General features: G+C 46.9%; 1 protein-coding gene across 2 annotated transcripts in view; it reads left to right on the forward strand.

Moving 5' to 3' along the window:
* The first annotated feature begins 6,824 nt into the window (after positions 1–6,824).
* Positions 6,825–17,465, forward strand: part of LOC126531976 (roundabout homolog 1-like) — a 113,830-nt gene continuing 103,189 nt past the window's right edge. For both annotated transcript variants that reach the window (XM_072288204.1, XM_072288205.1), the window contains exon 1: positions 6,825–7,279. In XM_072288204.1, the coding sequence (XP_072144305.1) occupies positions 7,159–7,279 (121 nt within the window). In that variant the 5' untranslated portion in view covers positions 6,825–7,158. The remainder of the gene's footprint in view (positions 7,280–17,465) is intronic.

The raw sequence follows: 17,465 nt of genomic DNA on the forward strand, positions 1-17,465 counted from the left end.
TTGTAGGTGAAGAGCGCTGTTCCCTTTGTTACATAAAAGCAGGCCACCTGTCTGAGGGTCATTTCGCGAGCATACAGTGAATCACAAACGCATGTGGCAGAGGTCTGCCACAAAGCCTGGGAAGATCCCTCCGGACTCCCCAAGGGCGCTTTTCTTTGAACCTGGCTGTCGGCAAAGATCAGAGGCGACGTGGCGACAAGTCGTTGACAATAGCGCATGGGACAATAGGCTTTATGGGTGCTGCGGCATTGCTAGGCATCCAGTGAAAGCCAAGGTCATTTTCTTAAAGACATGCATAATGGCAGAATGGCTCGAAGAAGTCACCAACGAGCGCATAGAGTAGAACGTTAACATCTGGAAGAAATTTTTTGCAATGGTTTTCGAGAAGGGTACGTGACCTGTTTAACATACTTGTGCGTGGGATCCTGACCAGTGGCGTGCTGCGAATGCGATCTGTTAACTCGGAAAAGAAATGTACATTGCATGTAGTTCTACGGCGGAAAGAGAAAGTTGTATTAAAACCGATATTATCGAAACACATGACACCGGTGTCATAAATCTTCATTTGCACTTCCATGAACATACTTTCTCCCCGCTTGCTGTTAAATATGCATATTTTGTTTCACACGCTCATCTACAGTCTAAATGATGTTGACAAGTAGCAGATATAAGCTGCCAAGTCACTGTTATAGATAATGTAGTCCTTAGCAGTGAAAGAAAGTACATCAGATTGTCATTGGTGGTGTAATCATTTGAGCAATGTTACCTAGATGGAACTGCGTCCTATCAAAGAAAATTTTTCGTCCAGGCCACGATGCCTGTGAGCGCTTTTTCAGTTGACATCTCCCCGCCCCTGCCCTCCGTCACTGAACATCATTCATTCATTTATGATATCTTACTGGCCCGAAAAAGGCATTTAGTAAGGCGGCTTTAAAAAGGGAACAAGGTTTAGACAGCTTACAGTTATATGAATAAAACCACTAATATATTTTGTGCCAAGAACAAATAAAGAGGGGTGTTGTTGCTTTTCAGGCATTCTCTGTGTTTATTAGGACGGATAAATTCGTTAGCAGAACGTCATCAGCTATATGGAGCAAGGTGTATCGGCCAGTGCTGCAAAGAATGTCTCTGGTGCAAACGCAGTGCGCTTCCATTGTTGTCATGCAGCCGAATCTCTCCTATTTTCTACCACAACGAGGTGAACCTGACACTTGAATCAGCTTAACAGGCGCAGTTACTGTTCTATATAGTATAGCTTAATTGAATACAAGACCTCTCATGCGACGGCATCAAAGGATCTGAACTTGTGTGTCTCCAACGTGTTCACTATCAGGCCACACGTACTCTATGGACGGTTTTCTTTGACTCAAAATACGGCCCCACACAATAATCTCAGCGTGTCCAGCATCACGGTTCGCTTGAGCAAAGGACGGCCCAAATTACCAAAGCAGTTACAAGAGGTGTCATTTTCATGACTTCGAGGTGCTCTGCTGTGCAACGAACGTATAGGTATGAAGCCGTTCGTGGAAACTCGCGTCGTGGACAAAAGCAGAAAGTGTACCTCATGCACGACATGATTGACGTACGTGACATGGCTCGCCCCGTGATGACACGTGACATGGCCCTGTGCATCAGCTATCGTTTTGTGGTCACGTAGGGAAAAGAAAAACTGCTGTTCCTTGGGGCTCTAGGTTGGCCTACCTGTGACTCCTGTGGTGGCGTGCTTGATTTTTTTTTTTTTTTTTGCATGCGTGTTTGCTTATATTTCTTCTTCCTCATCTATCACTCTTTACTTATCTTCCTTTCTAACTGCTACTTTCTTTCAGTAGAGCTGGCAGGCGACCGAGCTGTTGCAGTATTGTCGGGTGTGAAATGCGAAAGGAAGCAAGTGTGTGTCGCCATCTCGTCTTTTCCCTGGTAAGTACGCGCAGTTAAACCTTGACCTTGAGAGATTGAGTGGCTTTGTCAAATTACCGCCCAAACCATGCCTAAATAAAATTATTTGATGTGCATCTTGTGCTGCTAACAATCTACATCCGGCGTCCGGCACATGTGTTGTTAAATATCACGTATCCAGTGATTTTGCTTCTGAATTTACAATAGCGTAATTATTGGCTTTGAGAGGTTCCACGTCATCTTTGTCTACTATACTTGTCTTTATCTGTTCCTGTGCAATGTACTGAGCCAGAATTATGTACATGATTTAATAAAGAAAATGAAAATTATGCGGAATTTAGGTGCACGGTAAAGAACCTCAGGTGGTCCAAATTTCCGGAGTCCCCCCACTACGGCGTCCCTCATAATCAGATCGTGATTTTGGCATGTAAAATATTATAATTATTAGATCATACGCAAGCGGATGGGCACTTTCGTACACGTGGGTGGCACGAAGAAATTCTTTGTCCTTACAGCACGTCTGCTATGCACAGCGTCGTTACCTTAGGCTCATTAAGTAAGGGCGGCGCATGAAATGGTATCTTTGAAGTAAGTGGCAAGGCAAGCTGCGTATCTATTCATCCAGTGGAAGCTCAGAGTGCTCACCAACGGCCGGCAACATTTGGCATGCGGATAAACTTTCAATTTTATTTAGTGCTGATTTGCGGTATTTTCTCAAGTTGCTTCGATTTGGCTGCGCTTTTCTCAGTCAGTTCTCTAGAATGCCGTGCGCGTTCTCGAATGAGGTCACGTGGGGCGAATGCAGTAGTAGGAAGGCTGTGTCACGGGTGCAAATCGAGGAGAAAAGTGCAGCGAAGGAGGAGGTTTTCTTTTCGTTAATACAATAATGCCGCTGTTGTGGCAGTACTTCTGTAGCTAGCCTTCGGGGACTGCGAAGAACTAGAACACTCCTTATTGCCTGACCTCTCCTTAACATGCGTATGCACTGTCCGGCGAAAATACCCCGAGCAATGGCACGTGTAGTTAAGCATTGCGCGCGCGTATTCGAAAATTTACTTCATGGGGGAACCTGTTCTTTCCTTTCTAGCTCCGGCTTGTTCGACTTCGTCTCGCAAGCCTACCTGGAAAGCCAAGAACCACCCTGGGCTGACGCCCATGTTTCGCCAGGTGGTCGTTCTTATTTGCCCTTGAAAAGCAGCCTGAGAAGTCGACGTTTCATATGGAGGTGAAAGTACTTTTGAGCAGACGCGACGCGGCGCTAAAGTGCGTCCCATGGGTCGACGTGAGCGGGCAACCCCGACAGCCGATGTTCAGGTATGCACGGCGACTCCGCAGCTGGCCGGGGCGCAATCCTCTTCTCGCCTACAAGATGGAGCACAGGCTGCCCTCTATTCTTCGGGGAGCATAGGGGACGCAAAGTTCTCAGCGTTCCAAGTGTCGCTGGTACTCACCCTCTTCCCTACTCCAATGGGAGGGAGAGGACAGGGTTTGGCCGTATTAAGCAGGGAGAGGACTTGCGATGAATTATTGTCCCCTGAAGCGGATCGGAAGCCCTTTTCGGTGGGGAAGACCCCCATCGGAGATGCTGCGGGAAAGGAAGACCCCTTGCTTTTTTTCGAAGGTGGGTTAGCTTGCGCCTCTTGCACACCCGCTCGAGCTCATCAGGCACGGGAAGCAGCGAAAGAGCCCGCGGGGACACCCAGCCACCTTCCTACGGGTTGCAGCATCTGCTGCGGTCGGGGTGAAGAGCCGCCTCCGAGGAGCCGCTGTAAATAATCAGGTTGGCGTCGTAAAGAAATTCGGGAGCCCAGAGAGGCAGTGAACAGGAGGACGACCTCTCCTCGCGCGTCAAGCCTTACCGAGAGCACGTCGGGCTGTGCCGTGAGTTATTTCTTGTTTGTCGGGAGTCCGCCGTGGGTTGGAGCAAGAACGAAAAGGACAGGAGGAAGACGTGACGCGTACAGTAACACCCTCATCAGAGGCAACGCGCACCCTTCTTTTTTATGCGTAATGTGGGCGCTGTCGTTCCGCATCTGCTTTTGTTTCGCGCGTGTAACGCGGCTTTGCCTCCCGTGCTTGGTGGGTGTGAGCGTTGTCTGGGATTTTCGCCGCGACATGTCGTTACGACGTTTCAGGAGCGGCCTCGCATTTGTATGTAGGCGGCTGTATCTCGGCACGTCCGACAACGTACGTATTGCGCGACGTAAAGGGACGAATAGGCACATATCAGTACAGTTCGGAAGTAAGCAATTTATTAAGGCTTAGTGGTTGATTGACATCTGTCAGCCACAAAAGACATTATTATACACTTGGGAGAAAGAGCGGCAAGTTGCACGATTAGGCTAGGCATGGTATGGCAATGATTTGGAATTTTTCTATTTAAGATCTCGTTTACCTAAAGGCTTCTAGATTAAACGGTAAACACTGCGCTGCATTCGTTACATACTTCACTGAACTGCAGTTCTGTTACAATGCCGAATTTCGCAGTAACCATTGCAGCATGTCGTTCTTTCGCTTTTTTTCGGTGGCCGGACACAAATGCTTTGTGGGCACCCATGCTCCTTTCATATTGATTGCTCGATTGTATGCCGCTTGGATGAGTTCGGACAAATGTGGGAAAGCTTGAGAAGATTTTACGGGCTGTAAAACTCAAAACGAAACAACGTTGGAGTTAAGTGCTCGGTGACGAATGCTTTTCTTGAGGAAAGGACACTTCTCTGAAAAGGAGAGTGGTTTTACGAACGGGACACCAAATGGTCAAAGAGAAACGAGAACACCAACTATACGAAAACTACAACCGCAAGCCAGCAAACGTCCAGTTGATGGGCGGCAAGTGCAAGCAGGCATTCCCTCTTCCTCTCATCTTGGTGTCTCATACTACTTCAACAAAAATTGGCTCTACCAGGCCTATACAGTCTAAGAAAAAAAATTGCTTGCACGTGGAAACCAACATGTGTTGCTGCATGGTCCGCTTTCGTCGTGGGGAGAAATTCTAGAAGAACGCCTTGTGAGCGACTCCCACTTGCCGCATCGCCGCAGGGCATGCCAAGGCAGCTAGAGGGCCCAATTTGCTGGGCAGCTGCAGATGGGGTCATTCCCCACAGTCAAGTGCCCGCGTAAAGTGAAACCGCAAAACAGAACCCGACCTTGTCAAGAAGCAAATGGAAAATTGAAAGCAAAGGAGAGGCAGATGCGGTAGCACAAGCGACTTCAAAACCAATGCCACAACAAAAACCAGAGAGAGAGAGAGACAGAGAGAGAAGGAGCGAGACAGAGAGTGAGATGTTTGGGCGGACACTGAAAACAGCGCTGCAGTCTGATCCAGGGAACAAGAAGCGAAAAGAAACAAACCGCAGTGACATAGTAAAAACAAGGAAAAAGGAAGATGCGCCCAGAAGATTGTATAAATAAAAAAGAAGACGACTCAATGAACAAACAAAACAGAAACAAGCAATGGGAACTGCCATTAACAGTACTAGCAGAAAGGAAACCTAGGGGTTCTATTCTTTAAATCACGATAATGTAAAGCCAACAGTCGATGAAGCCGAAGGCAAGCATACAAGTAATTTGCTGTGGCTGAAATTGAGATCTAGAAAATAATCAGAAATACGGAGAGTGTCAGTGGACGAAAAACCTTTTCACATGCGGTAGCCGAACCCAAAATGGGTGCCAGCGTCGTCCGGCCTTGCGCCAAGCTTCTTGCAGGTTTGATATATGCTTCTTGGGGCAGGAACCTACTCCCTTCAAATCCTATTGAAACCCCCGTGAGCACAAAATTGAGTCAATAAAGGAGGGGTAGGCGGCCACTCCCATGGCGGCAATTGCCTTGTGGTGTACCAATGCCCCTATTAGGCGGGAATGCCCTCGGATTGGGGACAGACACCTATTTCCAAGCTTCGTGCGTACGTGTAGTTTCCAGGGTGCCGTTCATGCACTGAAGCGCCGAATACACCCACAGAAGGAATGATAAACATACCTATATCTCCAAAGAATTGTTCGAATAAGCAAACAAGCTATTATTATTGTCCACAAGGGACCATCGATCGTGCTCAATAAACCTGATGTGGCAGCACGATGAACGTAGAGAAAAAATGCAATGCCTTCTCAAGCATATCAATCGAAGAAGCCATATGTCAGGCATCGACCACTGCGCAGTCCTTTCAACCTCAACATAATTTTCTCATTAGGTGCCCTTTTTTCTTTTTTGAGGGATTGTGGAATAGCGCATTCGTTCAGTGAATATATCTCACATATTGGGCAAAAGGCTGGAAACCATCGTCTTTGATGTTTTATTCTCTTCTGTGTCTCATTATGGTAATGGCCAATGTGCATATAGCGACGTACCATACGTATCAAACGCAAATAATCAGTGTAACGGAGAAGCTATGTTTTATTAACCACCCCATGATGCCAACAAAAAATGGTGGCAGGGAAAGCAGATGAAAATTAACTTCATTTAAACATGAATTGCAGAATTAATTACGATTAAGAGGTAAATTAGTGATAAGCATCTTATATTTAAGAAAAAAAATTGTAAAATGGAAGTTCACAAAAAGGCAACCTGCCGCCTACGGGAGCCGCATCCAATGCCTCCGCAGGACACATCCAGAACTACACTGCACGAGTTAAAGCAGCGACCGTCCTTCTGTACACATCCTTGTATATTTGTGTATATGCACTAAGCATAGCCCTCCACGTGGCAGATAAAGCGTGTTTTTGAATAAGCCGACGAATACCTTGCCCTCCCTCGGCATCGCCCCATTCCCACTTCTCCCGGCGCCAGGATGCCCCTCCAGGGCATCTCTGCTCAACGCTCCTCCGAAACCTCCGAACATCGGCCGCCGCTGCTGCCGGCAGGGCGCTGGCATCGCGACGGCGGCCGCGGTCGAGCGGTCCGCTCTTCGGCGCAGGCGGTGCATTCGTATCCCTTGTCAAGGCGTCTGCACGGGCGCGTCGGGAGAAAACCGACACGGCTTGCGTGCCGCGTTCGTTCCACTCTTCACTCTCTCCGTTTGCGCGCGCCTATCGTCGAAGGAGTGATCGGTGCGCGTGCCGCGAGTGCGACTGGTTCCGAGAGGTCAACACGACGCTACCTTGTGCCGGTCGGTTGGCCCCGGAAGACAACGTGCCGGGCACGCGACTGCGGCCGTTTGGACAGCGGAGCGTGGGGCGGAGAGCGGCGTGACGCTGCCGCCGGGCATCTGTGGTAGAAAGGGAAATCGACGCTGGTGTTGGTTGCGACCGTAGCATGATCATCGAATCATGGCAAGCCGTTGCGATCGCCGCCAGCGGTGCCTTCTCCTTCGGATAACGAAGGCTTCTCGGATTATCGCGTCCTCCCTTGTTGCACTCCTCCTCTGCGCTGCGATCGCCGCCGATGCAGGTGAGTCGCTCACGTATCCGATCGTGTGCAGCTTGTGCGCGGAATCGTTAACTGCTGAGTCTGTTGGCGAAGTGGCGCAGAGTGGTAATCACAATGAAATTACGGGACAAACAACAAGATCCCCATGCTAGGGGTATGCTTACGATTCGAATCCTCTCACCGGCCGTTCACTAAGGACACTCAAGGCACATTTCCGCCGCTGTCCAAGCTGTGACGCTCATATTAAAGTACAAGTACAACAACAATCTTGGTGGCGGTTCGATGTGTAGATAGAATAGAATCATTCGGACATGTGAAAAAATATCGTGCGGCACCTGGATTAGAGGAATATGCACATTTGCCTGAAGAGGCTGCGAGCGCCTGATGCGCGCAGTAAAGTGCAGTGAATAATTCCTGACGCATGCCATAGGGAACGCATCCTTTGCATAAAGGTTGAAATCCAGGCCAGTTGGTACATAGTTGAAAGAAAAAACCAGTCACAAAACAATAAGGACAAGAAGAGAGGTTCACACCACAACGACTGCCGTTGTGGTGTGAACCTCTCTTCTTGTCCTTAGTGTTTTGTGACTGTTTTTTTACTTCAACAATGCATCCCTGCTTGCTGATTTTACAGCGTGTGGCTTAGAAAGTGTGATCCAGATAGTGATCGCGCCCGTGAGCTATAAGGGAAGGAGAGGGTAAAATACTTATTTCATGACTGTACCACTGGATAACGAACAAGAATTTCAAAGGCCTTATAAATGTCACTTAATAACGTTTCTGCGAAGAAGGGAAGAACGAAATGGGGAGCTCGTTCAAGCAATATATATATATATATATATATATATATATATATATATATATATATATATATAATTTAAAGAGAAGCTTACATCATGTTCCATATATGCATTGAGGGAACGATGACCCTGTCAGTAAGTTCAGGCGCCAGGCACGTCCGAACCTATCCTGATCAGGACAGCCTTTAATATTTCGCGAACATTTTGTCGATGCTATCGACTTCTGCGGCGACATATCCATGCTACCGCGAATTTCAAGATCAGTGATGATTAGAGACTCAATTTTCTTCTCTTTGAATCCAAGCTAATCTCCGGGCATGTGCCGCTGGCGAATAGTATGCAGAGCAGTGAGTGACAGCGCTTTTTTTAATATGTCGGTGTATTAATCCTGGACGGCAAAGAGTACGGCTAACAGGAACTAGAGATCAAAAGCTAGGAAAAAGAAAATAAAGTATGCCTGCATAGCACGCTCACAAGAGCGCCGAGGACTGCAGTTTCACACGTATGCCCGCGCAACGCTGAACAACATGCATTATAGACGAAACACAAACATGTAAACATGACTACGAAGATGAGGGCGGTGAAAACAGACCCGAGGCACACGAACTCTGCTAAACATTTAGACATGTTTGGAAGGGTTCTGATCGCAACCAAGACAGCGGCAATCGTTGTGCGGTCCTTGGTGGGGCTCATGAAGAACGGCATGAGGACGTGTGCCCTTGTGGACAGGATCTCACCACTTAAGACGGTCGCACGCCTCCTCGCACAGCATCGGACACATATGCTGCGTGCACAAATCGGCTCCGGTTGTTGTCTGCGTGACAGTCCCGACTCGCAACCACGGGGCTCTGTTTGCATCCGATGCAGAGTCTGCTGCTTCCGATTGATGTCACCAGCATTTAATGTTTGTTGCGTGAGACATGCAGCAGTCCTGTGACTTGGTTTATATTTATGTTCTAGAGTATCTGCGACATGATAGTCGCTACTAAATCGATTTTTTGTTCCTATTGTTCTCTTCGCATATAGTACAAGTAATAGCGTCTCGTATTTGAGTACCAGCACAGTCGTTGCATGAAGCCTTTATCGGCCGCAATTACCCGAAAGTGCGTGCACTAAGCACGTAAGTCAAACAAATTCAAGTGCTTTATACAAGCCTTGTTAATTTTAATAAATATCGGCCTTCTATTACTTTCGCCGCGCTTCAGGCGTAGGCAGCGAAAGATAGTAGGCATGTACAATGCACACTTTTCTGAATTATTGGGGAACGCTGATCAACATAACTCAGGTATTCATATTGTCATTACTGTTCTTTCCCAAAGTACTAATAATTGGTGTCTGCTCCATGAGTGTGCCGATAATAACGGTAATAATTTCTTTATTTGGTCAGGTCTATTTGATGTACTTTGAATATATCCACTGAACGCACCATTCCAGGCAGACGTAAAGACCACTAATTTGCGCGTCTGTTCTACACAAACGCCATTTGTATTATAATTCCGAGACGCTGAGAGCGACTCCTTGCGTCCGTGATGAACGCGTGGCCAGCGTGAAACCGGCGCGTGCCCGTGCGAGTAAGAACTAGCTCGATCATGCCGAGTTCTCGCCGACGTCCCGTGCGCGCTCTCTATGAAGCCGGAGGCGACTGCTGCGAAGCCGTTCATTCACAGCGCCGCGTCGCGCGATTTGTCTCTGTCAACGCGCGCGCGGAGCGCGCGACAGGCGCCTCTCGCCAACGACCGCTTCGCAGCGGCGTTCCGCAAACAGTGCGGCTCTCCCACTGCAACAAGAGAGGAACGCCGGAGTCCGCTTGGCCTCTGGCGCTGACGAGATTCGGGGACGACGTCTTCCTTTTGTGCCTCGCCCGGCATCGCCAAAACTGCCGCGGCGGCAGAGGTCTAGTATTTACCTCCGAGGCGTTTTCGCCCGCTCAACGATCCAGCCGTTCTCCGCTCCGGCGCGCGGCACGCATCGATGTCGCCTGGAGGCCGCAAAGGGCGCAGCTGTCGAAGAATGAATCACAAAGGAGACTGCGGAGGGGGTGGTAGGGACAAGGGGGAGGGAAGTGACAGGGAAGGCTGCCAGCAGCACCATCCGGCAGCGTCCGCCGCCACCGCTCCCCGGCCCCGACTCGGGAGTACTGACTTTCCGTTGGACGGTCGGTCTCTCCCTCCGGGTGGAGCAGCCCCACCACCAGGTCGGGAAAGAGCGGGGCTTCAAGGTTACAAAGCTTACAATGGTCCACACACTCTCCAACAACGCCACTGTTGTGCGCGCGAGGCGGGCAAAGATATCATGTCTGCGCCTGCATCGGTGTGCATCTGTCTGCGTGAGCTTGTTGCTGCCACGGTCGAATCCAATGGGTGGTTCGATGTTGGCGCGTTTTCCACGTGGGTTTCTCTCTCGGGGCTTAAGCTTAGTTATCCCTCGGTGGTGTACGCTAGATTTCAGGAAATCCTAGTCGTGTTCTGGGTGGATCGGTTTTACTTAGTGCGTCCCGTCTAAATTTAGATGGTTTCCCTACACCCGCATATTGGACTACAACGGCGAGCTCTCGTTTCCTGGGGGCGTTGCCGGAATCATCGTTTATTTTCCACATCTTTCTGATTCCGTTCCTATTGTGTGGCAACCTAATTTTAAACCGATTCCGTCAAATCATTGCGTTGCTGGACGGACATCTACCTTATGTATATACTAAGTGTTGTGGATAAGAATGGACTGAAGAAAGCTTTTATTGTCGCCCTTGTTTGAAATTGTCTTACAGTATTATTTGTCTGTCTGCAGTGGCTGTTTAGGGGCATACACAAATGATACAACAACGCTGCTTGACGGAAATTAGCATTCACAACAAATCAAACCTTTATGCAGCAAGAGTTGCTAGAAAGAAATGGGCGTATGCTAAATTAGGTTTTCGCGAGTGAGGCATTTCGAACGCGGAAACAGGAAGCCTCTCTCAGTTAGCTTCCAAAGGCAGCGTGAAAAGTGCTTCACTTTTGGCAAAGGTTTCCTGCACGGGTAGAACTAATAAATGTTTCATCTTATTCGGTGTAGTAAGTGGTATATTTGTCAAATGCACTCTTCAGACCCATCAATGCGTCGGGGAAAGCTAGAATAAGAACTTGAAAATTGCAGGGACCCAAGTTTTCAGGAATATAAGCAACCAACTAGAGAACTGCTTTGAATACAGGCAAATAGCTAGACAGCGTATAACGGCACAAACGATCTCGAAAAGGAACTGGAAGAGGCACCATGAGAGTGAAGTTAACGCACACGCAGAAAAATAATGCAGCCACATTGTTCTAAAGCTGGCGATGCCTGTGCATGCTCTGGTTGGGCAGTTTTGTTGTTAGCTGCTACCATTTCTTTTTTCTAAGCTTTTTGTTCGCCAGCCGAACGCTTCTCTTAATACAGAAGTTTTCTGTGAGTGATGGGGCCAGCCACAATTCTATGAGCATTGTCTTGGGTCTTTCCTCCGAATCGGTGCCAGACGCTTACGGCACGGGGTACCTCTTGCTACGAAACACATGTTGTACGCCGGTCGCACTCTGCCCACACATGCGCACGCGATTTCACGTTATACTTTGCCTAACAATTACATAATAGTTCTCAGGTTCCAATTAATATTTCAGCCTTTATCCCGCGCACGCCACACTTGTTAAACCCAGAAACAAGGTATACTGCTAATGCATAATTTGAAACAGTCACAATCAGCCCCTTGGTATGTTTCGTTATACGTGAGATTTAGTTTCCAGAAAAAGAAACATACCACATTCTGAGCATGCCACATATACCAAAGGTCATTGCCTACGTCTAAGGTTGCTCCCGCTTCCACAATTTTCTAAATGCGACATCTGTGTACTAAGCCTGCATGTTTAGGGCGCTCTAGGGAACGCGTTTGCGCGTAGCAACGCGTCATGGCGGTTAAGTATGCGCATGGCTTCCGTTTTACCTGGTGAAGCGAAACTTTTGAAAACAACTTGCAGACAATATATCGCAGTCCTGCTGATTCAATGGATAGTGCTAGAAGTGCACATTAATTGCATGGGAAACAACTTGTTCATTTTAGCTGAATAAGAAAGCATCACTAATTTGCACTTTAAGGTAAATATTGCAGTTGCAGGAACAAAGCCAGGTGAATGAAGTCAGACCCACAAGGAAGAAATGTCGGGAGTTGTACCATTTTTCTACGTACGCATACTCAAAATCTCTGAAAAGACGCATTGGTACTCCAGTCTGCTTCGTCTCGTAGCATACGATGATGGTGGTCCCAGGCGATGTACTTCGTGTAGCAGATTTGTACATTAGTATTTCTGAACTTGTCCCAGTGTCAGGATTTGTGTTAGGCGCATATGACTTCGCCACTGCCCAGCCTCATTTCTGCACCTACTGTATCGTAAGGACTACGTCTACGTGGTAACCAATTTCATCGACTTCTTGGGGCAACAGATCACACACGACGAAATGCGCGGTGCGCACAAATACTAGTCACGTCAATGTGCAGACCATTATGAATAATTAAACATTATCAGCGCAAGTCTCATAAACAGTTATCTGAAAACTGATATTTGTTGCAGAAGAAGTGTCTGAATGCAAGTCTCCTAGATGAGCCGAGCAGCAGGATATTCCAATTGCAAGTTTTAAAAAAAGCTGTTTGAAAAAGAAAAAAAAAATGCTGTATGGTATTTTTTTTATGTGAGCGACAGTGTCATCGAAAAAACGGTGGTTTCTAAGTACATTAATACTTTTTTTTGTTGCCCCGCACATTTACATAGTCTCGGCGTATGGTAGGTGATCCTCAAGATTGGCAATAGGCTTCGGGCAAAACACCGATAACCCTTCTTTTTTACTGCATTGATGACCTCTTTGTTCCTTCTATTAGACTCACTGATCCTGTCAATGGGTTCAAGCGAAAACGTCTACTTTGTTTAGTATGTATCAAACAAAGCGGGCCGAATCGAATGACAATAAGCGTGGCTTCTACTGACAGCCGAAGCGACAGAAAACCAAGAAGACTTCGAATGCACGAAAAGTTCTGTGAGCCTGCCCCTCACATCGCGACGGCCCACCTCTAGATTCTATAACGCTGCATTGTCACGGCGTAATAGTATGTACCACCGCAGAGCGTGCGCGAAGACAAGAGCGTGTACCCGCATCTGTCAGAATGACTAGTAGACGTTGCGCTCTTTTTGCGAATCTGATTGAAACTTGTGCTTTCGGCGCTCCTAGCCTCCACGTGACCTGTATTCTATCTCGTGTGTACCCCTTTGGAGGCAGGTGACCGAAGCGCAGCTGCTTTTGTTGGAGAGAAAAATAAAGTTCGCTCTGCTCGAACCGAAGCAGTTGCGACCAATTGCGAGTTGCGTTGCACGCCGTCCCCGTAACAATGCCACCGAAACTTCACTCTGTGGCCAATCGAAAAGCCTTGACGGCCGAGCGTATTGAGCGACATTTTTTTCTGTTCGCCGGTCAGTGACCTGTAAGAGTTGGCCGTGCGAGCATTAGTTTTTGTCCTACATTTCACCAGCTCTAAAGTGTACCGTAGCTGGCGTTCTTTTGGACACCTATGTTATCATTTGTTCAAAACTTTATACTTGTTCAGACGTGGCTGTGTCGCAGAATATAACAAACTACAGAGGCAAAAATCATTGACGTCAGAAATCAAAGGGGAAATGAACCATTTCATTGAACAGTCGAACAAATATAGAGACCATCCTATTTATTCTACGGTACTCATATCGGTGGTAAAAAAAAAAAAAAAAATTGAAAAATTATGTACTATTGACGGAAGCTGGGTGGACAGCCTCATCATAACGCATGAATCGTTACCGACTAATCTTCCCGTTCCCTTCATGGATGTACGTATACATGCACGTTTATGCAAAGTAACTTAGAGAGCGTTAACGTGCATTGCTGTCTACCATGTGGAAAGACGTAAAGCACCTGTTATACAGCACGCTCCACATAGAAGGCATATTCATAAGGCGTCATGTTGGAGATAGGCTGCCGAATGCTGTAATAAGTTTAAGGTTATGAATAATGCCAAAGCCGACGCCACCGTTAGTTAACGCGCAAGACGAACAATAGCTATTCAGAAGTTCGAGTTTAGTCTCAAACATCGATACAGAATCAATAGAAGCCAAGGAAGGAATCGCAGAATGAAACTTATTTTGCAGACCACAACTCGCTTAGCAAAACAGCGATGCGTTCGTACAAAGCATTTCTCCGGTGGAAATGCGTTGGTTCCAGTTTTAGAGCATCTACCCTGCGCTGTGTCTTGCCAATTCTCAATTTATTTTTCAACATTTCCCTCTCATAGCTTCAGTGTGCTACGCTCCGTTATTCCGGTACTAAGAGTGGCACTGGTTGTCGTTGAATGGATACAAGCAAGCATGGTAGATCACTTAAGAGTTCAACTTTATTTCTTCACCAAGGTCATTATAGCTAATTGCACAACATCTTGTAACGTTATAAGAACTACTTCGAGAACCTACCAACCTGATTCCGCAAGCCTCATACTTACTTGACCTTATGTGAGATTCGGCCCTTCACTAAAACTCTTTAGAATATAAGTTGCTAATGACTCGTGAAGCCCTAAGAAAATGCAACAGCGGCATCATATGGTTGTTGCAACAAAATTGGCTCTTATTGCAATTGTGGCAACTCCACTAGCCAGTGATGCCCTTGAGTGCCTCGTGAAAAAAAAAAGAATAAAACACCATATCAGCCATGATTATAGAGAATACGTCTCCCATTCATGGTAATAGTAGTTCGCTGAAATTTAACCGGAAGCTATCGTCATACATTGCTCTTTCATTTGAAAGATTCATTTTATTATTTACTGGTTGATGAATGTGACTAAGTCAAGTTTGAGCATACGGTTAAAATACGAAGTCGCGAGGTTACCCTTCGAAGGAAGTCCTTGCTCGGTGCTCATCGTGAATTTGTCGAAGATTCCAGTAATTGGCATTTTCAGGGTTTACCTTCCTTTGCATGAATGTGCTTTCTGCAAAGGCAATATTCTGTAACCTGCATCCTCTGTATGACCAGCGGAATACTTTCAATTGTGAAAATAAGGTGCGCTTCTTTCACGCGAAAATAAATGTTAATTCATGCATAAAGCATCTAAATTGAATCTCAAAGGAGCATTAGTTCTTTTGAATTTCGTTGAAATTCTGTTGGAGTCGCGTCTTCAGCACACAAAATTCCGTCACCTCACTCCCCCTCCGCTTCTCCCTTCCCCATATTCCTCCTCTCACACCTTCAAGACCTTTTTTACCACATTCACTTAATTCCTTTACACCGACCTCAGCACACGTCTCCTGGCAGTCTTTGAGGACCAACGGCCACCAACGGGACCACAAGGGTATTCATGTACGCACGGTGCCTGAGGAAAGACACGCGATGGAGGCCGACACGATTTAGCACACACACATCATGAAATTGTTTTTATTTATTTTTTCTGTGAGATCTTCGCGAGCAGCAGGTCTTTATTACCAGCCGCCTGGGACCACCTGTAGCGGCGCTGGCCAAGCGTTATTAACTCGTAGCGTTCAGCCACCGCTCCTCGGTAGGGCCAAGCCTGCCGCATAGCGCCTTCGGCTGCTTCCATGCACATTGCTCAGGCATTTAGTTGTTGTCATTGCTCTGTGCGACGTTCGTGCCTTCCGTATAGGGGAGTCGCTTTCTGTCAGAAGAAGCTCAGAAGAGTCCTCTAATACCTCGCCATTTCATTTTGTATAAACGTCTCTCCATCTCTCTCTCTCTCTCCTCGCTCATTTCCCCCTTATTGCTCGTAACTTGCCATATAAATGCTCTGGGGCTTTCTCCCCTTTCACCCGTATGGCCCTCCCTTTGCGGTTCAATCCTCGGTTCAATCCTCGCCAACATTTACTCATTTCTCTCTCTTTTTTTTTTCTTTCTTCCTTTCTTTCTCTCTTTACTTCTCTGGCGTCTTCTCTCGCGACTGCAAGAGACCGCTGCCTCGGTAAATATTCAGTGAGGCCTTTGTACACTTGCCTTCTTTCCACTTCATTATATTTATTGACTGTTTCTTTTATATTCTATTCTTGCACCGTCGCCCCCTAAATGAGCGGACGTTTGCCCATTTCGTATATTCCTTTCGTTTCAATTCCCCCGCGTTCGTCTTCCGCCTTCGCATTTAAACATTTGCTGCGCTTGGCTTCATTATAGGATAAACTATCCCGGGCGCCGCCGCCGGGTCCTAGAATAACGGAAGGATTAAAGAACGATTGCGGTTACAGCGGTCTCCGAGGCAAGTCCGAAATTAAAAGCGTGCCCCGCGGAACAAGATGTCGTGCAGAGCCAAACGACATTCCATTCTGCGTGCGGAAAAAGGGGCATGCGAGCCATTATAGCGTTGTTTGAGCTGGAACGTTAATCTGTGTCCCGCTCGTTACAGAAAATTTCAGCGTTTCACTCTTCGGGGAAATTTTCTATTTGAAAGACAAACTATTCTTTTCTTTCTTTCTTTTCTGAGATATTACGGGCAAGTACATGTTCATAAGTAACTGTAAAAACCTGAGGACAACACCAATTTTACGTTCCAGAGCACCTTGTAATAAGTATTCTTTTTCACGTCGTGCACGCGCGCGAAAATGCATGTGAAGCAAATTGTGGTTAAACGTACTGCGAACGTAGCACAATTATTGTTTGCGTGGTGAGATCAACAGACTAACTGAGGGCCTGCCGACACAATCTGTGGCTGCGACCGCTTAGCCTTTCTACACGCTTTATCTGGTTCTACTTACACATCCTACTTAAGTTGCACCTCAAAAAAAATGAGGCGCGTTTGACTGCCACTTTAGTATATTGGCGTTTTTTTCTGTTCTGTATAACTAAATAATTATCTGACCATATAAATATTGTGCGCGAAGATCTCTAAAGTGAAGCTGGTGAGATAAACGTCAGGGTCGATGATGAATTCGAGGGCGAGAAAGATAGAGAGGTAAGAAACTGCTCCCGTAATTGTACACCGTACACGGCGCTCTGACATTTTTGAATATGACATTTAGAAAACAGTCCATGACAGTGACAGACGACGCTTGTCCATGCTTGATCAGAGCCATTTCATTATAGAACCGGCTCGTCTTGCAGTGCGTTATGCAGTGTTTTAAGTGATTCGCTAAGGTGATGTGCAGGTGCACACATGCAACGGACTACATTGTTACCAGCTGTATACAACAAACAGAAAGAAACAAAAAAAGGAAGGGAAAAAATCATGAGTCATTCCACTCTGTGTTGGCGGATTACCGGTGTAGCTGTTTAGCATACGACAAAGAGGTGACAGAGAATTTTGAAGAAAGATACGAACACATTTATGGTCCCGATGGGTGGTCGTCGTGACGATAGGTACGCACACACATTCTCGTATCACCTCGGTTATGAAATTC

This window comes from Dermacentor andersoni, chromosome 5 (genome assembly GCF_023375885.2).
Source record: "Dermacentor andersoni chromosome 5, qqDerAnde1_hic_scaffold, whole genome shotgun sequence".
NCBI classification, from domain to species: domain Eukaryota; kingdom Metazoa; phylum Arthropoda; class Arachnida; order Ixodida; family Ixodidae; genus Dermacentor; species Dermacentor andersoni.